This window comes from Perca flavescens, chromosome 6 (genome assembly GCF_004354835.1).
Source record: "Perca flavescens isolate YP-PL-M2 chromosome 6, PFLA_1.0, whole genome shotgun sequence".
Taxonomy (NCBI): domain Eukaryota; kingdom Metazoa; phylum Chordata; class Actinopteri; order Perciformes; family Percidae; genus Perca; species Perca flavescens.
This window is the reverse complement of record NC_041336.1, coordinates 21,211,642-21,231,454: the sequence shown is the minus strand read 5'-3', so window position 1 is coordinate 21,231,454 and position 19,813 is coordinate 21,211,642. Positions and strand designations below refer to the sequence as shown.

General features: G+C 37.9%; 2 protein-coding genes across 4 annotated transcripts; both read left to right on the top strand.

Annotated features, from left to right (window-relative positions):
* Window positions 1-883: 883 nt before the first annotated feature.
* On the top strand, window positions 884-10,483 carry hibadhb (3-hydroxyisobutyrate dehydrogenase b). 3 transcript variants are annotated; one of them, XM_028581477.1, is made up of 8 exons: window positions 884-1,016; window positions 1,999-2,159; window positions 2,249-2,358; window positions 2,443-2,564; window positions 8,562-8,695; window positions 8,912-8,988; window positions 9,103-9,259; window positions 9,769-10,483. In XM_028581477.1, exons 1-8 carry the CDS (start codon window positions 947-949, stop codon window positions 9,925-9,927), a joined length of 990 nt encoding a protein of 329 aa, XP_028437278.1. In that variant the 5' UTR covers window positions 884-946; the 3' UTR covers window positions 9,928-10,483. The 3 variants fall into 3 exon arrangements, with proteins under 3 accessions (XP_028437278.1, XP_028437280.1, XP_028437279.1); XM_028581479.1 differs by having other exon boundaries at window positions 930-1,016; window positions 2,009-2,159; XM_028581478.1 differs by lacking the exon at window positions 884-1,016 and adding an exon at window positions 1,029-1,133 and having other exon boundaries at window positions 2,009-2,159.
* Window positions 10,484-13,996: 3,513 nt separating this feature from the next.
* hoxa13b (homeobox A13b) lies at window positions 13,997-16,120 on the top strand. The gene is made up of 2 exons (XM_028581077.1): window positions 13,997-14,705; window positions 14,920-16,120. The coding sequence occupies exons 1-2, from the start codon at window positions 14,072-14,074 to the stop codon at window positions 15,156-15,158; spliced, it is 873 nt and encodes a 290-aa protein (XP_028436878.1). The 5' UTR covers window positions 13,997-14,071; the 3' UTR covers window positions 15,159-16,120.
* The last annotated feature ends 3,693 nt before the right edge of the window (window positions 16,121-19,813 follow it).

The window sequence follows — 19,813 nt, the reverse complement described above, 5'->3', positions numbered from 1 at the left end:
AGTTAACATTAAAAAAACAAAACAAATTAAAAGCATTTTCAAAACAAGAAAAACAATAGTATTAGTTAGTATTAGAACATATTGACTGTTTGACCTTTTGGAAATCAATAAACATACTCTTAAAAATAATATATTATGATTGAATTACATTTTAAATCATTTGAAAGCTATAAGCAGTGGTGAAATGAAACTAACCAAACACTTTAAAGGTACTTGTACTTTACTTACCTTTACTCCACTACTATATCGTACTTCCCTGGATTTATTTCAAACGTTACTGGTTACTTTGTATATAAGCCTACTGATATTACGTAGGCTACAAGTAGAATTTCAAGTTAAGCATAGAAGCGACTACAGTAGGCTAGTTACAACTGGCTTGATCAGCTATGACACAAAATGCTTACACACTAAAGTGTCCGTAATAATAATTAAATGATAACATATTAATGATGATGAGGATTTTTACACTGTTGTATTGCTAATTCTCCCACCACCGATAAGACTGTCCCAATCGGAGCTTGTAGGACCTCTTTCAGTTAGCTATGTTCATATCTTAGAATTATTATACTTTTTATCTCATAATTTTAACTTTTTTTTAATCTGATAATTATGACATCCCATGGACATATTTTTTATTATCAAGGCTAAGTTTTCATCTGTTTTTTGTTATGTTTTTACTGGCAGAAATGGGCTTTCATAATATCACTGTTAGGAATGCAAAGTTATAATATCATGGATGTATTAAGAGAACATAATATGCAAAATGAATGTAACAAATCTATCTGTTGATGCGGAAACACGTATATATCGAAGGCCCTCCCCTACAGCTCAGTGGCTGAATTTGGAAGGCCGTGCTGTGCAGGTCTATTATTTGATTGGACGGAGGAACCGCCATTAATGTACGTAACTACTATTACGTCACATGTAAGGTCAAGAGGAAAGAAGCATGGCCGCTATGTTGAGAGGGTCTCGGTGCCTATTTGGAAGGAGTTGCAAACATGTTGACTTTGCATTCGGTAAGGAGAACAAACTGAGACGTGTACGCATTGCGCACGTCTCGGCGCTTACTTTAGAAGCTAACGTTGTAACTTGAATGCTCTTTGTGACATGGAAACACTCCTTTTGCTTGAAATGTAAGAGAAGTTTGATTTAATTTTCGCTAGACTTGGTTTTATCTGCTGCTGCAGGGGCTCCCCTTCACAAGGTACTGGTCATAGACTGTATAAGGTACTGGTGAAGAAGCGTTTCTGTTAAAATGACGTTGTGTTTGCGTGCCAGAGCTACGTGCCAACTGCCAATGATCTCGTCTGCAATATTTTAAAACGCTGAAGGTTGAAATTTGTCGCCATATGCTCTTGTGTCCTACTATGTCCTGTCTCTTTATTTAAGGCACATTATGTAACAGTTAATGTATGTCACCGTGCACTTTGTCATGTCAGTTTCTTTGTAAAAGTATGGAGGTGGTTCTTTGTAGCCACTTAAACAGATACGCTTCTAAGGGGAACAACCCAAGCATTATGTTTTAAGAAAAAATAAAATCTTTATTTATGTATCTTGTGCGCGCGTTAACGTTTTTAGATGCTGTCTGTAGGTGAATAAATGGTAGTAAAGCAACCTAATATCTTTCAGTCTTCTTTTGTTAGAAGATAAACTTCACTATTAAAAGTTTTTATTTAAATTACAATAAAATACAAATGACTGTATTTTACAAGAATGTTCTGTTAATGAATAGCTAAGAAAATGGTTAGTATTAGATGACTTTGGCACTGAAGGGCGATTACATTGGAATTACATACCTAATTGAAATTTAAACGTGGCATTGCATTTGAAGAAGGATCATTTCATTACTTGGATTGGAGAATCATTATAATTATTAACAATATAAAAACTAAGATATTACGAACACAATGTTGAGGGGGATACCAGGCATCTTGACTAATGACAAGCAGACAATATTTTTTGTCCTTATCATTGATCTATTTGGCCATTACATTGTAGTCTCCACCAGGTCTATGGCCTCGAAGACGCCAGTGGGGTTTGTCGGTCTGGGCAACATGGGAAACCCAATGGCAAAGAACTTGCTGAAGCACGGGTACCCAGTCATTGCTACTGATGTGTTCCCGGAGTCATGCAAGGAAGTGCAAGAGCTGGGCGCTCAGGTGGGAATGTAAAATGCACTCACCTTTTTAATTTGTATACAGTTTTTACCTGTTCTCTCTTTTTACCTTGTGATTTTACGTTTCCTCAGATTGTGGATAATCCTGCTGACGTAGCAGACAAGGCTGACCGCATTATTACCATGCTCCCCTCTAGTCCCAATGTCATAGATGTGTACACTGGACTCAATGGCATCCTCAAGTAGACTTTGGTTTCTCTTTCAATATGCACCTAATAACCTCATGGATTTAAGTCAGATTCTAAATCGTGCACTTTTCTCAACAGAAAGGTGAAGAAAGGCTCCCTACTCATTGACTCAAGCACCATCGACCCATCGGTTTCAAAAGAGATGGCTGCTGCAGCTGAGAAGATGGGGGCAGTTTTTATGGATGCACCTGTATCAGGAGGTACATTTTACATGTATGATCATGATATAGGTTGTATAATATCTATTATAATTCACTGTATATTCTTGGAATACATCCACGCGGTTGTCGGGTAGCCTTCACCAAGCTAAAACTAATGTTGCCTAATACAAAGGTCCTGCAATAAATCCGTAATCACAAAGGCAGTAATGTTTAGTTTTGGTTGAAACTATTTCACAGAGGTGTTGATTCAGCTTGATGTTCATTTTGTAGGCTACTGGAGCTGTGAACTGTTTTGCATTATACTGAGAGGTGTTTCTAATTAGTCATCCCTCACTAAAATAAATGGGTGAGCTGAAACTGAGGGTTTCAATAAACTGGCAACCCAGCGTTAACTTTAAAACTCTTTCAGAACATATCTGTTTAAACCTTTTATTTACTTGTCATTCCCATCAATCTAGCATTCCTGTAATTTTAAACATTTATATATTACATTGTAAGGCTGCAACTAGGGCTGCACGATATGAGAAAAATTTCTAATTTCGATTTTATTTTACTGATATTGTGATTGCGATATGATTCACGATATTGGAGGGAATGATCTTTTTTGTATCAGTATTCTCATTTTCATTGAAAAAATTAAAAAGATATATAAATGTAATTTTTATTTTTCTGTTCCAAACTAAGATTTTTAGTCTGTACGATAGGACTTGTAGGCCGGGATGTCTCTGCAGCACAACAATAGTTAATTCAGAATAGTTTGACACATATTTTGCCTTTTAACTAATATTGCGCTCCCCTGCGATTTGGATATTGCACTAGTCCATAAAATTACAAATAATTGTGCAGCCTTAGCTGCAACTAGCAATTATTTTCATTATCAATTAATTAACCGATTTATTTTAGAGTTTAATTGTGTGGTCTATAGCAGCCTTTCTTAAACTATGGGCTCGCCAAATAAATAAGTCGGATGAGGGCCCAACATTACTGGGCTTTGGCACAAAAGTTTGAGAAAGCCTGGTCTATAGAATTAGCTAAATAGAAAAACAAATCCAATCACAAACTCCCAGTGCCCATGGTGACATTTTGTTTTGTCATACCAACAGTGCAAAACCCCCAAAAAATGTTGTGCCATTTCTGCTTAAGAAGTTACTTAAACGATTAATCAATTATCAAGATAGTTGCAGATAGGGCTGGGCGATAAAACGATCTTGAATCGGGATTGCGATAAAATTCAGGTCGATAATGATAAGCTTTGGACATATTTACCTAGTAACGCAACTGCCAGAGTCTGCTTTTTCAGTGTGGATGCCAGATACGGAGTAGGGATGTAACGGTATGAAAATTTAACCTCATGGTAATAGTGACCAAAATTATCACGGTTTTCGGTATTATCGCAGTAGTTTTAAGTGTGTTCAATATGTTCAGCACTGATAGGCCTACACAAGCTGAAATAGTTTCAAAAAGTGTAACAGTGTTTATTATATTACAAAAATATAGGCAATAGGCTTGTAAAAGCTATTGAAAACTGGCTACTGAAACACTGGCCTGCTGTAGGGTGTCTGGTAAGAACTTGAACCAGAGATGTCTGACTTTGAGATCCAGGAAGATTTATTTACCACTTGAACATGAAGTGAACTATGAAGTTGTATTTGACATTACATGTGAAGTTGGATGTGGTTCTGAAATATAAGCAAATAATAATGCACATTAATAAGCATCTGACTTACTATGAACATTATTTACCGAAAACTAAATGTTATAGCCACCACCATGTAACAAGAAACAATACCAAGAATTACATTCATTTCTTTGTAATAATTAACATAAATTTAACATATTGCTCAGTAACACAAACATCTTTTACAGCGCACATATCCATAACGGAGCAAACGGTGTAATACACCTTTTTAATGGCTAAGCACGTGGCTCTACAGCGTTAGTCTGTTTACTGGCGATTGCACCTTGCTAGCACATTGCCATAACACAACCTGAATATCAACATGTAGCTGCACAAGTAATATTAAACAATCTATCAGCTATCCTGTAAGAAACACAGAAATATTATCAACGCCATAATCTCTCTCTCTCGCTCGCTCGCTCGTTGCTCCCTCCCCAAATAAATGTCACGGGGTAACACAGGCAAAACTTAATCTACATTGTAGCAGTACACTTATTGAAATATGAATACACGTAGCTTAAACGTTTCCACAGATAACGAGGCAGTAAAGCCCATGACTGTTTAGCAAGCTACAGAATAGTTTTAACTTACATTCTGGCCTACACACATCACTTCAACATGTCTGAAATTGGCAAAGGCTGATTGGCAGGAGATCAAAGCGATGAATCGTCAATGATTGGTCAATCATCTCAGGAGAGGGGTAGTGTTACTATGGCCTTTTTTTTTATTTTTTTTTATTTATATATATACATGGCTGATAAATGTCCTGAACGCTGTCATCTCCACCTCACGCCATGATTCCAACTTCAAGAAACTCACTGTAGGCTATGCAGTGCACCTGCGCGGTAACTTCAGGAAACTCGGATGAAGCTGGGAACACGCGATTTCCACACCGTGGCAACCCACCGTGATAATGATATTTTAAATGAAATCGGTAATTGTTATCTTCAACATTTTTACCGGGGTTTACGTTACACCGGTAATCGTTACATCCCTAATTGGGAGTGTTTGATTTTCCGTTCTTGTGTCTAGGGGTGTTCCTCCGTCGAATAGTGTTTCCCTCATTTTAAAATGCGTAGCGCCCCCTATGCATATTTTGCCAGTAGAGGGCACGACTGCTCTGTTGACCAGTTGGGTATGTCATAATGTTAGTGTGTAATGTGACTCCTCAACAAAAATGTGTGCTGAATATTGTAAAGGCATGTTTTTTATTGTATGTGTTAATAAACTATATTTTAAAGTGTAAATAAACCTCAGGCTTCATCCAGCTTCAGTCAGCATGCACTTCGAACAGGCATTATCTGCAAAAAAAATGACATTGTGATAAATATCGATGTCTATCAAAATGGGAAAAATATATCGTCAATTTTTTTTCAACATCGCCCAGCCCTAGTTGCAGATTTATTTTCTGTTTCTCGGTGAATCAACTAGTCGTTTTAGCTGTACATTATTGGAAATTTAAGTTCAACATTATCTAATTTGTGTGATGCTGATTTCTCATATTTATTACAGTATATATATATTGGCTGTGTAGAAGGCACTGGCCAATCCAGTTTGCCACTTGCTAAAGTCATGTTAATAAAGAGCAGCAACGACATCTATTTAGGAAGAAGAGGGGGAGCTTCTGCCGGCCCAAATGTTCCAAGCTGTAACGCTAGGCTGTCTGACTTTCTTGGGGGTCCACACAGAAAGTTTGTTTGAACTTGGCCTTGTCAAAGTCAAGACAACCACTTTCTTTGAATTGATATTGGTCCATTTTATAGCCTACCCCTAAAGATTAGTAGTGATTTATATGCTTCCGTCCTGGGTAGTGCACATGGATTAAAGTTGTCCAGCCTTCTGCCTTGAACTTGTGTGTGTGGTGCCGACAGTTCAACTATTGCAAACTGAAGTGTCTGTCATACTTTGTATCACATTAATCACCTAAATAAAACGTTTTAAACATCTCCAGTGGTCAGACAAATCAAGAGAAGTACAGGGGCATGGTAGTGATTGTTTAATCCAGTGCGGTTAAAGTTTAAACATGAAAGCATGCATGGTGGTGGGGACATAATTGAGTCAGCATGTGTCTTGATAGTTTATTTTGTGTAAAGAAAATGTACGTAACTGATGAAATAAGGGCCCTCTTTAATTTTTTTTCTCAGACTGTAATGCTTACCTTATCGAAGGCTAGAGTAGAGGTCTGAAATAACAGAATAGAGACTTATTAACTGGAGGTAAAGAAGGCATATCTCTGGAGTGACAACGCAGTTTTCTAGCAGACCGTCCTGAGCAATAAAAGTGACGATTGACAAAAATATCTGCCGGTCAGGCCTTTGTTAGTTTTTTTTTTTTTTTTTTTTTTCTCTCAAATACTTTGGAGTAAAAAGACAGTGCTTCTGTAGTTTCAGGACTTTAAATGTGTCTGTGATATTTTAGCATTTGCACAGTTGAAAGGAATGCTTCTGCTGGAGAAAATCCACAAACCTGGTTTCTGGCAGCTTTGGTATTTTGTTTGTTTTACTTAGTTATTGTCCACGCTATAGACAGAAATACACCGGTCTGCTTTTGAAACAGGATCTGGATATTTTGAACAGGTCTTACTGGTTTTTGTGCTGCTGGTTTTTTTTTTTTTTTTTTATGTTTTAGTTGCATTAGAAATTAAAATTGTAGATTTAACAAATTACCATTATCAGTCATAAATTCAATATTAAATGAAAAATGTGTTGAAGTACTTTCCTACATACGTAGCTAATTACTTCAACTATTCAACCGCAAATCTATTTTCCATCTGTTCTGTATTGCACCTCTTGGACAAGTCATTCACTATCAGTGTTGCACAAATTTCTCATCTCAATAACTGTCTTCAAATTCTCCAAGACTACATGTCTGTGAGAAGAAGTTATCTGTTGCAACAAACTTATTATTTATACCCTAATTTGAAATATTGTTACTGTGAATGGCAGAAATCTCATCTCAACTCCCACCTTTCGCCAGCCGCACAGTTCAGTTAGTACAAAATGCTGCTGGCAGGACAGCTCACGAGGACTAGGGAGGGGGAAATATATAACCCCCATCTTGGCTTCTCTTCATTGGCTTACTGTAAACTTTAGAATTAATTATAAGACTATGTTGGTAATTTCTTGGCACCCGTGTGGCTTGCACCTGGTTAGGCTGTATATTCCAGAGCCTTTAACCCCATGTGAACCTGACTGCATTGTCAAATGTACAAATGGATACAGAATTGGCTGTTTTTAAATCTAGGCAAGGGCTGACCAGACTTTTATTAACAGTGTCCCAAGGCTTTGAGTGGTGATGGCGCAGTGGATATGACATGCCTTTGGTGTGGGAGATCAGAGTTCAGTTCCCACTGCGATACATCAACCAATGTGTCCCTGAGCAAGACACTTAACCCCTAGTTGCTCCAGAGGCCTGCAACTTCTGACATGTATAGCAATTGTAAGTCGCTTTGGATAAAAGTGTCAGCTAGATGACATGTAATGTAATGCTTTGGACTATATTGCCCAGTGAGAACAGGTTACATAGGTTATTGTCCTCATCCAAATCTTTTTTCAAAGACATACTTTCACTTGCTGTTAACAACTAAACATCTGCAATCGTTCCCTATTTATTTTACTACACCTTGCTATATATTGTTTTAATTTTTATGTAGCATTTAACCCTGCATGCAATGCTCTTTTATCTTTAGTTTGTATGTGAGGCACGTTGTAATTCTGTTTCGATTCATTTAGGGAGTTCCAAACTATGACACATTTTCTTTCACTCCAGAAGCATGTCCATACATGTTTTTTGCATTTTATTACTTTTATTAGAGAGTCAATAGTACAGTGATGCAGAGCTGACAGGAAATCAGTGTGAGAGAGATGCAACAAAGACTTTTTAATGTTTTTTTTTTTTTTTTTAAATTGTCTCCTCATCTCACTGAAAATATTCTGGATGTACTGCACCTCAACGTTCCTAAGAAAGCTTTGTCAGTCAGGACACTGAAGGGTACAGAGATACAATATATGGAGCCATATGGCTGCTGTCAGATACAAAACGTGTGATGGACCTTTTTATGCTGTTTTGCTATGAAGTTAGTTTTAAGAGTCAAAAGAATTAAGTTTTTATAAATTACTACATGAAAAAGTCCACACCTTTTCAAATCTCTCAAAGAATGGTAGCTGCTATTTCAGCTGCTTTAAGAAGGCTGATAATGATATACAATTATTACTTTTAGGAAAGTTCATAATTGCTTTTAATTTCCTTTTCCTGTTCACTGCATTTCAACGGATATGTTCAGAAAACCAATACATACCAACCATCTCTACATGCTTGCACATAGTTCATTGTATATAAGCACCACTTTGCATTTCTAGGTGTGGGTGCTGCCAGTTCGGGTAAACTGACTTTTATGGTTGGAGGAGCAGAGGAGGAATTTACTGCAGCCAAAGAACTGCTCACCTGCATGGGAGCTAATGTGGTGTACTGCGGTCAGGTTGGAACTGGACAGGTAGGTCATAGTCGCATTTTATTTTGTCACTGTCACGATGCATTTGTCATTCAAGGTGGTGGTGTATTTCTGAGTTTATGGTGTAAAGATAGTGGTTTGTGTGTACTTGTTGGTCAATTGTTAAATAAAATCAAAAAATGGAGTCACAAAATACGAGAAATTTAACATGTTCAGGTTATTGAATTCTAATATACTGTTATCTTGTTACTGTTACAGGCTGCTAAAATTTGTAACAATATGCTTCTAGCCATTGGAATGATTGGGACATCAGAGACTATGAACTTGGGAGTCAGGTGAACACTCTTGCTTACAAATAACAGTAATAATTTATAATAAAGTAAATCACTGCAATAGATGCAGCAGCAAAACACTTTTGTGAGTAACATGGAATTTGTCTTCATTCACAGACTTGGTCTTGATCCTAAACTGTTGGCCCAGATCCTGAACATGAGTTCAGGTCGGTGCTGGTCCAGTGACACCTACAACCCTGTCCCTGGAGTCATGGAGGGAGTCCCCTCTGGGAATAACTACCAGGGAGGCTTCGGCACCCAGCTGATGGCTAAGGTCTGTTGACTGTTGCACTGTATACTTCAATTACGGTTGAGCATTAGTGTTTCTGCAAACATTTCATCATTAGGTTTGTACATGTTAACCTTGTCATCACAAAAAGGGGGGAAATAAACCAAATATTTTATGGCTGTAATTCTTTTTCCTCTAGTGTGGGAAATTAATTGGTTCCTATTGGAACACAAATGTATTCATTTTTTGATTTAAGTGGACTGTTCTCATTCATATACCGTATGTATCAGAGTTAACATAAATCAATCAGGGTTACTGGGCCATATTCTGTGCATGTGACAGGGATTTAAGTGAACGTGTTAAAAAACTAAATTATATCTTACTCACCACTTTAAATGATGCAGTGAACTTGTTGGCAGTAGTTTACATCCATCTTAAAAGGGACTCAAGCCCATGTTATTAAAATAAAAAATAAATGTCTGTGGTGTGTGGGCTGGTGTATACATTTCAGCTTTGTTGGTTTTTCTAACGTTTTGTTTGCTTTTCTTTTTCAGGATCTAGGCTTAGCACAGAACACCGCCACCAACACAAAGACTCCTGTCCCTCTCGGCTCCTTAGCCCATCAGATCTACCGTATAATGTGCGCACGCGGTTATGCCAATAAAGATTTCTCCTCCGTGTTCCAGTTCCTGCGTGAGGAGGAGGGCCAGTAATGTCAACCTCCACCCCGTCCACAGCCTGGCCGTGCACAGGACTAACAGCGTAGTTGGGGCGCCCCAAGGACTTTCTATTTCAAAGTTGTGAAAGACATGAAGCCAAGAGAGCTCCCACACTGCGTGACCGATTATGTCAGCACTTCTCTCCAATTGGAAATCTTGTTTTCTGTGTGTTTTTAGCCTTTTTATTATACAACACTCCTTTTCAGTTTTAGAAGCAAGTAAACTGTGTGATATACAGAGGATCCAAAAGATAAGTAGACTGTCAAAGCAGTGGCAGCTCTGCAGATCTTACTTATAATGCAAATAGTCCTGTGGGAATCTGTGGTGTTGAAAAGACAACGCATTAGCTCTTGTTTCTCAACACTAAATAGCTGCAAACACGGTTTAGTCTCCACATATTTATCTATTGTTTGTCACCATTTCTTTATGTTGAAGGGTTTTTTTTCTGTTCATGGGGGTTACTGCTCTTGACATTGGAAATATTATAGGATAAGAGTGTCACATCATACATATCCTGTTAGTAAATAAAGACAAATTGTGATGTCTTAAACTTTGTGAACCATTAATTTACCACCTACCTCTTAAATTCCTTTCATGTTTTCATTTCTGGTATTTGGATATTAACTTGAACTTAACTGAAATATAAACATATTTTCATAAAACAATGGAAACACCATTTATTCATGGTTGCTCTGTTGGAGTAGAGCTATAACTTGTTATTGTTGAAATACCTATTTAAAGAGAAGAGCTTTGCATGGGCACAACTTAAATGGAATTTCTGCAATCTACAAACTTGCATGCAAAAGCAACCAAACCTCAGAGAAAGAGGATGGATAGGCTACTAATTCCCGCGATGAAAATGGCAATTTAAATTCTAAATACCTTGTATGTGAACACGCATTGCACAATGTTCTCTCCATGACTCTGAGCTAGTAAGTTAATGGCTCCCAAATGTTCTAGTTTCCATCGTGTGTCCCACTGATTCAGTAGTCAAGAGAAACCAAGCTTGGCTGCAGAGCAGATGCATCGGCGGGATGCGGAACGCCGGACAGAGAAACGGGGCCAAAGCTGCACATGTTCCAAACTTAAAGGCCGCTTCAACTTCTTTCAGTTGGAAGTAAATTATCTATCACAAATTCTTCTCTAATGAAGATCTGACTATTATGTATTGCGTACTTCACAACTATGAAACAAAGTTGTGACAGACTGTTGCATCATCAATTTAGGGATGTGCACCGCTTTTTTATTCCCTCTTAGGCCAGACCAGGAGGGCGGCATGTTTCTGATCTAGTTTGCCAAGAGCCAGTGAGGGGCCAAGGTGCCATAGGTCATGCGATCACAAGACAAACCCATAAAAAGTCCATTAAGGACTGTCCGCTAAGAGCTGTGTTTTCATCTACATGATAGGTACTGCAAACCGAGCCGCACTTTGGTCTCTGGCCAGAGACTGTGTGACACACACACACACACACACACAGCCTGACATAATCTGCTGCTGCGCGCACATCATCCCTCGTGCTCAATTTATAGTCTCTTCAACACGTTTTAATACGCTTTGCATTCAGCAGTCCTTTTGTGTTTATTCTTAAACTCGGTGATTCATATGTGCATTTTTGCGTATGATAGCATAGTTTTGCAACTACATATGCATCAGCAAAAAGATGCATGCATTTTGTTGACAAGCTATTAGACTTGACTGTGGGGGAAAAAGTGCGCAAGTTTTATCCAACACTAATCACTTCGCACAAAATGTCTTTGCTTTTTGCTTGTTCCAAATTGTTTAGTTCATTTTCCAGCGTATATTTCAACAAGCCTGAGTTTATGCTTTTCTACATTTTGCATTCGAAGCAATAGCGTCAGATCTGTGTGGTTTTAATAGTGGCCTCCTTGTCCAGCCTAGTTTACACTGTGTGTGCTATAGCCTATTGCAAAAAAGACAGATCTCATTCCTGCTTTTTATTTTAAAGATCTGTTAAGAAACGCTCCGTTTTAACTATAGCTCTGTTCCTTTAATCCTTTAATTCATGTATTGGTTAAAACTAATTTAATTTCATATATTTGTATATTTCAGACTTGTATTTTAGTTGTAAATAAAGTTTCGATTTTCACTTAAAGAGGCTAATTGCATGTGATGATTACAAGTAGGTTACCACATAATTTGTATTCGTCCTTGCGCATTCAATAGCCTAATAATCGGTTATTAAAATATCTGTTATGTATCTGTATAACACTATCTTGATTTTAAATTGTGTGTGTGTGTGTGTGCGCGCGCGCACGCGTGCGTACTGTAAATACAATTAACAATAAAATGCTTATTTACAACAACTCATGACTTATTTACACTTCATGGATCATACCTTTCGTTTAAATGGCTCATGTAACCGTTCCTAGCAGCTGCTACGTATATTGTTGAGACATCCAGTCGCCCTCTAATGTGTGAACAACGTGGCTGAGATGATTCCTGTCCAGCCAACACTCACCACCACTGAATCGGTTTAATGCGAAATTTTAGAAAGTAGGCCATTTTCCTAGTTATAAGGCAGTGCGTATAGTAGTTAATAAAAAAGCGGATTGATAGCCTATAGTCGGTTATTAGAACATTGCTATAAAAACAAAAAGTACACGGGAACGAATTCAGTAACATAAAATATTGTGCTTTTTGCCTGAAATGTAGATCAGTGCTCAGTCTGGCCTACAAGCTATGGTCTTGGGCAGTAAAGATTTACAGCCTCCAAAGGTGAGAAAACTACTAAAAATAAAAAGGTGCTCAAATGTATGTGCGTCTGTGGTCTCACATTAGAAATGTAAAACAAAAATGAACCCTGAAAGTTAAAACAGTATTTAGTTTGATACTAATCTTAACCTTTTCAGTCTACACCCACACAGCTGAATGGTTGACTGCCATATGTAAACAATATTTAATTTTGTATTCTTGCACAGCTACTCATGAAGGATTTGTTATCGTATATGTGGCCAAATGCAAGACTGTTTTTAACTCTGCAGGAAAAAACAAGAGTCCACTGTGGAGGCATTTTACGCAGAATGTATCAACATGTAGGCACGGTGAAGAGCTGTTATTTCCCTATGTCACGTTTTTACTCCAGCAGAAGGACAAAATAAATAATCTTGAGCTTTGGTTTTTGACCATTTAATGCCAATAGATATTGTCATCGCCAAAGTCTGGTAAGATTAAAGAAAAAAGAAAACAACTGTATGTCTTAAAAAAGGAACACCGTCTGTGATGAAACCTCCTCTTCGGCTTTTAGCGGTGTTTTCTCTTCGGGCTTCCTGGCGTAAAGTGGCTGTTTTGGCCAGACTGCAACTTTCAACTTGACCTTGGCCTCCAGCCGCGTCTAATCCGTATGAGGAAGAGTGCAGCCAAATGTGGCATGCTTTTGGTGTTTTAGTGGACACTGAACTGTTGTCTATATTTGCTTGTTGTGGCAAATGTGAGGATGATTAATGTTGTTATACGCTAATTTGCCTTTTAAAAGTATCCAGAAGACAAAAAAAAGAATCTGCAGTCACGCTTAAAATCCACATAATTTAAGAACATGATGCTACATTTTGTAAAAGTTTGCTCCTTTGACTGAAAGCGCAGCAAAGGTCCAATCTTTAGATATAAAACACAAATCCATTTAAATCCACAGATCCGTAATAGTTATTGCTTTACTCTTGGAGTAAGAGCGTGTGCAACCGAAATGGCACGCGTAATTACGCATCCTTTCCGCTGTAAAAAATAAATACATAGGCTATATCATACAGCTTTTCTCACGCCATGCACTGCACAGTCTATCTAATAAGCTGTTGTGATGCCCCTGCACCACATACTGAGTGAAACGGTGCTATTTTAAGATTCCAATATAATAATTTTAGGAAAAAATCCCCTAAAGGACTTCTTTGCATAAAACATACACTGATTTGCAGTACATCTTCACGAGTATACAGCTTGATCTGCACTATCTGATGTCTAGACGTTTATCACCTCCTTTGCATATCACGTGTTTGGCCCTGGCCAATAACCTTGCGATCTTTATGTACTCAGGCGTGTTGGTATCGTTACTCTGCCCGAGTCCCTGTCTCTGTTCAGTCGAGGGGATTTTGAAAAAGAGTTGGTCTTCTCGATGTAGGGCATGCTATGACCGCTTCATTACTCCTCCATTCGCACTGGATTGACCCGGTGATGTTCCTCTACGACAACGGCTTGGATGAAAGAAGTAAGAACATGGAAGGATTTACTGGAGGCAATTTTGCTGCAAACCAGTGCAGGAATTTGTTAGCGCATCCAACCTCGCTGGCTCCGAGCACCACCTACGCTGCGAGTGAGGTGCCAGTCTCTGGCATGGGGGAGCCTGGCAAACAGTGCAGTCCCTGTTCTGCCAGTCAGAGCTCGCCCAATGCATCTTTGCCTTATGGATATTTTGGCAGCAGTTATTACCCATGTAGGATGTCACACGGCAGCGTGAAGGCTTGCGCGCAGCCCTCTGGTTATGGCGATAAATACATGGACTCATCGGTCTCTGGCGAGGAGTTCTCAACCAGGGCAAAGGAATTTGCGTTTTATCAGGGCTATTCCTCGGGTCCTTACCAGCCCAGCTACTTGGACGTCCCTGTCGTACCTGCGCTGAGTGCTCCATCTGAGCCAAGACATGAATCTCTGCTGCCCATGGAGCCCTACCAGCCGTGGGCCATCACCAATGGTTGGAGTGGTCAAGTTTACTGCACCAAGGAGCAGCCACAATCAAATCCTCTGTGGAAATCCTCGTTACAAGGTTTTTTTTTAATTGTTTTATCACAGAAATATGCAATGTTCATGGGAATGTGCAGTGAAACTCAAACTCTAATGTAAGCTGTTTTTCCACTGTTGATATTTAATAATGCGCCTGAAAAAACAAACAAAAAAAACAACATGTAAATACATTTTCGTTTTCAGTTTGATGCAGCCGAGCAGTTAAAATGTGGTGCTTAATTTGTTTCCCTCCACAGACACAATATCTGGTGGAGACAGCTCTGTCCGCCGTGGGAGAAAGAAGCGCGTGCCATACACCAAGGTGCAGCTCAAAGAACTGGAAAGGGAGTACGCCGCCAATAAATTCATCACCAAGGACAAAAGGAGGAGGATATCCGCGCAGACAAATTTGACAGAGAGACAAGTGACAATCTGGTTTCAGAACAGGCGCGTAAAGGAGAAGAAAGTCGTCACTAAATTCAAGAGCTCCAGTTAGCTCTGGAGATACTGAAACAGGAGGTGAAGGGCCTTCATCTAAAAAAAAAAAAACTGTGCTATAATTTATTACATTATGAACGGGTTCTTTGTCGCCAGAGCGGCTCTGTTTCGACCTACACATTTCCTTCCTGACATTTTAATTGGAACCAGTCGATGCGGCCTGTTGACAGAAGATCGGAAATGGGTTGCAACATGTTGACCAAGGCGATTCTGCGATGGATGCATGCTCTCCTTAAAATATTCACCAAGCAATAAGACATTCGGCCTTAAAAGGCAAAAGACACCCCCGAGCAATCCTGCGATTTTATTCCACTTAATCTAATACAGAATTTAAGACTGAATCAGTTACTATATTCGTCTTTAGACAGTGATGCAGTGTTAATAAATAGGTGGCCATAAACTTTCAGTCGTCTTCACTTAAACTTTCAGTCTGTGATCATTACAATGAAAACAGGCCAAGATGAACACATAAATAACAGAAAATGATTTTTGAAAATTATATTTCCAGAAGCTCCTTTCATTTAGAGAAACAATAAAATATCTGTAGGCCTTCTCTGTCCTTGCAGAGGCAATAGAGCCTACAACACGTCAATTATTTAGATAAACTTAATTTCACAGATTAAATAACAGAGTTTACAATTCATCCCTGCTTTCCATTTAAAATAAGCCTCTGTTGTTTAATCGGCCAGTATCTGATAAAACACGTGAAACTAGCTTGAACATTTCAATAGGTCTGCCCACACTTTGTCCATGCCACTGTCCCTTTTTCTAAACACAGGGTTTTACTCAATAACTCTCAGAATAAAACTGACCTATGCAATTTCCGCCTGTCAGTCAAGAAGAGTACTGAAAACGTAAGCATATTTAAACTTGTAAATACTATCTGACAGCAACTATCTATTCTCCCTTTTATGACTGCAATAGCAAAAGTTTTTGACAATAAATGTTTGAGAGACGCAATGTGATCTTGTCATTTTGATTCATATTATTTGGTAAGCCTACAAATTGGACATGGGGGCTTGATTGATAAAGGTTAGGGTTTACACATCCTTTTAATGGTAAAATGACATATGAATACAGTATATTCCCTGTTAGTGTGTGTGTGTGTGTGTGTGTGTGTGTGTGTGTGTGTGTGTGTGTGTGTGTGTGTGTGTGTGTGTAGGCCAGGCCTGCATGAGCTCAGAAGCTCTGAGCTTCAGTCATAAAGAGTTGATGTCGCCATCTAGTGGTATAGCTCTGTCAGCACAGCGTGTGTGTGTGTGTGTGTGTGTGTGTGTGTGTGTGTGTGTGTGTGTGTGTGTGTGTGTGTGTGTGTGTGTGTGTGTGTTTTACCTTTTTTACCTGACCTATAATAAAAAGTGTCATGTTTCAACTTTAACAATTAAGGTAAGTACTCAAAGCCTTATTTCTTCAGTAATAATAATATACAAATATTTTAGGGCAACAGAAAAAAACATGATACTGTAGTATTGACCGAAGTCATTGTACAGCTCCAAGCCCATGATAATGATTTATAAATATTGTTGTTATTATTATTATTGTTATATTGTATTTTTGATACACATCTATTTGTCGATGCTAATTCTTCTTTCTTAATGATAAAATTCGTTAAAAAAAATGAATGAAAATGTATCCGTTTCCATTCATGTTTCATCATGTTTTCCTTGCATATGCACGTGCAAACATTGCCTGTTGCACTTTTTGTGTGCAATTCAAAATTGCGTTACTAAAATGTCTGTTAATCTTTTTTAAAGAAAACATCCAATTCATGCTCATATTTATTAATTTATTTAGGGCTACTCAATCGAAAAATCCAAATGTTAAAGTTGTTGTCTGTTCACGAAATGCATAAAGTCCTCAAATGACCTGAGGCCTGTACTACGAAGCAAGACCAACATGGCCTGGATTTCTTTCAGTAATCCGGCTTCACTAACCCTAACAACTGTGGTCCCGGATAACCGGTGTCACGAAGGTGGTTATCAACTAGTTCAATCAATCCATGTTTGTCCAATCTAGAGACGCGCGCGTTCACATAAAAGAGGCGGTGTTTGGGCACAACGACCAATCGCAAACATCTACCAGAGCCGCATGTTATATATAAGGAGAGCAAATTATAATTCTACATGAATGAAAATCGACTTATAAAAGATGGATGTAAACAAAACCTTGTGATATGAGAAGTGTGTGAGAGGCCTGTTAATCCGCCGTCCAAACAAACCCTCACCTATTTCGCAACTCTCTTCTTTAGTTGTCAGTAGGCCTGTTGATATTTGTCCTTCTAGAATGAATTGTATTATGGCGTTAACATGATCCACATGATCTTATAACAATGCAGCAGCAAAATATCAGACACACAGCACACATACAGAATATACATGAAATAATAGGATAGAATATACATAAAATAATAATAGGATAGAATATAAGAACAAATAATTTAAAATATATAGGGAATACACATTTACAACTGTTTAATGGTATTGATAAAGCTGTAGATAAGCATATTGTGCAAGGTGCACTTAGTGCAGTTGTGATGTCTCTGATTTAAATTATTGTCGGAACTAAAACACAATTGATGTAAATTATTTCCGATTTCTTAATTAAAACTGAAATGTTAAATCCAAAACCGGGGCATTGCACTGAAATCCAAACTGACTCTGAACTCATCCCTTACTAACAATAGAAGGCAAGTTTGTCGTCTTGCTCAAGATAAAGAGGGCCAGGCTACTGATAAATGGCTTCCAATACAGGTAATACTTTTGGAAAGTTGAAATAGTTTTCTAAGCATTTGGACTACTTTCACTGATTCACTCTTTGGGAATGACGGCGCACATGTTGATGATTTTCTTCTATCTTGTTGAGATGGAGTCATTTTGCACTGCATGCACAGAGAGGTGTCTCCTCTTGTTCAGTGTCATTGCTCCCCCTAACAGCCAAACAGGTTAATGCACCTCACTCAAAAAAGTCCCGTATGTAGGTCTGAAGCGTGCCTCTGTATTAATCAGTAACGGCACTAATACCAGCCAAATAACTAATATATTGAATGCTAAATAAAATTATATATATATATATATATATATATATATATATACTACCGGTCAAAAGTTTGGGGTCACTTAGAAATTTCCATTCCAGACAGAATACCAGCAGAGATTAGTTGCATTGTTTTTTTTAATCAGGGCAGCAGTTTTCAGATTACATTATGTGCTTACATAATTGCAAAATGGTTCTCGACTGTTGTAGACAGAAGTGGCTGAAGAAATGCTTGAAATTCCATGCTTTTTGGTCTAAACGTCATACCCAAATTAAAAGTGGTACAGCTCCCATATACTTTGACACTCAGGGGTGTGCCTGATATCATTGGAAAGGAAACACTCAAGTTGTGTCAGGGTGATTCTAGGCCTTACTGACACAGAGTTACAGAGGCTAGAATGGAGATTTTTTATTTCTGTCCAAGTTATAAATCTGTAAAATTATTAAAATACACTGCTGTAAACACATCTGACAGGTGACAGACAACACAGCATTAGCCACGTCTCAGCTTACTACAGAAAAAAAAATTCAGAAGCTAAAAGACTCAAAAATGGATTTTATATGAATTCTTTTCTACAAATATGTCTGTGCGTTTTTTTATTTCTATTTGAAAAGTGCAAATAAAAAAGCCAAAAATCTACAAAATACAACACTTCTCAAATACACAAACAAACCCACATCAATCACCTTTCCAATGATATCAGGCACACCCCTGAGTGTCAAAGTATATGGGAACTGTACCACTTTTAATTTGGGTATGACGTTTAGACCAAAAAGCATGAATTTCAAGTGTTTCTTCAGCCACTTCTTTCTACAACAGTCGAGAACCCTTTTGCAATTATGTAAGCAAATAATGTAATCTGAAAACTGCTGCCCTGGTTAAAAAAAACAATACAACTGATCTCAGCAGGTATTGTGTCTGGAATGGAGTGGAATGGAAATTTCTAAGTGACCCCAAACTTTTGACCGGTAGTGTATATATATATATATATATATATATATATATATATAAAACGTTATATTTTTATATTTTATATGGACATCACAGTAAAAGTGTAACATACATTTATGCACAAGGACCTGTGTTTAGTGTTTGTAGCAAGACTCTAATTTACACCACCTGTCCACAAGAGCCTTTGTTTAGTTTGTTTTTAAATTTTAAATAGAAGGGAAAAAAAGTTAATTAACAAACACATCCACAAATAGGCTACTTCCACAGAGATACAGACGGAAATGCACCCACAAAGTGCAGGTGTCTACAGGGGTATTAGGTGTGAGAACAATGTTGTTTTTCATAACGCCATGTTTTACCTCTATTAAAATGTTTTAATTGTGTTGCATGTTTAATTCAATTGGTAGACAGTTCCATAGCTGCTTGTTGTGTTTGAGTGGTGTAGAACGTTGTGCAATGAACATCAAACAAAAACAAATTAAGGATATGGAAAAATACATTTGAGGAAAATCCAACTCTTTCCAAAACAAATACATAAGAACACTAATAGTCACTAATCGAAATGCATATCATTTACATTTGTCTCCGGCTACAGCATTTTATTTTAATACATTTCCTCAGTGTTTAGCTATTGCCGAGATATGATATAACAAAACTGCATAATAATA

What these genes read in the sequence shown, in the direction of transcription:
- hoxa13b (XM_028581077.1), top strand. Translation starts at nt 14,072, where the DNA reads ATGACCGCTTCATTACTCCTCCATTCGCACTGGATTGACCCGGTGATG. An exon ending in GTGGAAATCCTCGTTACAAG is followed by an intron (nt 14,706 to 14,919) that starts GTTTTTTTTTAA and finishes TTCCCTCCACAG; the next exon opens with ACACAATATCTGGTGGAGAC.
- hibadhb (XM_028581477.1), top strand. Translation starts at nt 947, where the DNA reads ATGGCCGCTATGTTGAGAGGGTCTCGGTGCCTATTTGGAAGGAGTTGC. An exon ending in ACATGTTGACTTTGCATTCG is followed by an intron (nt 1,017 to 1,998) that starts GTAAGGAGAACA and finishes ATTACATTGTAG; the next exon opens with TCTCCACCAGGTCTATGGCC. An exon ending in TGCAAGAGCTGGGCGCTCAG is followed by an intron (nt 2,160 to 2,248) that starts GTGGGAATGTAA and finishes ACGTTTCCTCAG; the next exon opens with ATTGTGGATAATCCTGCTGA.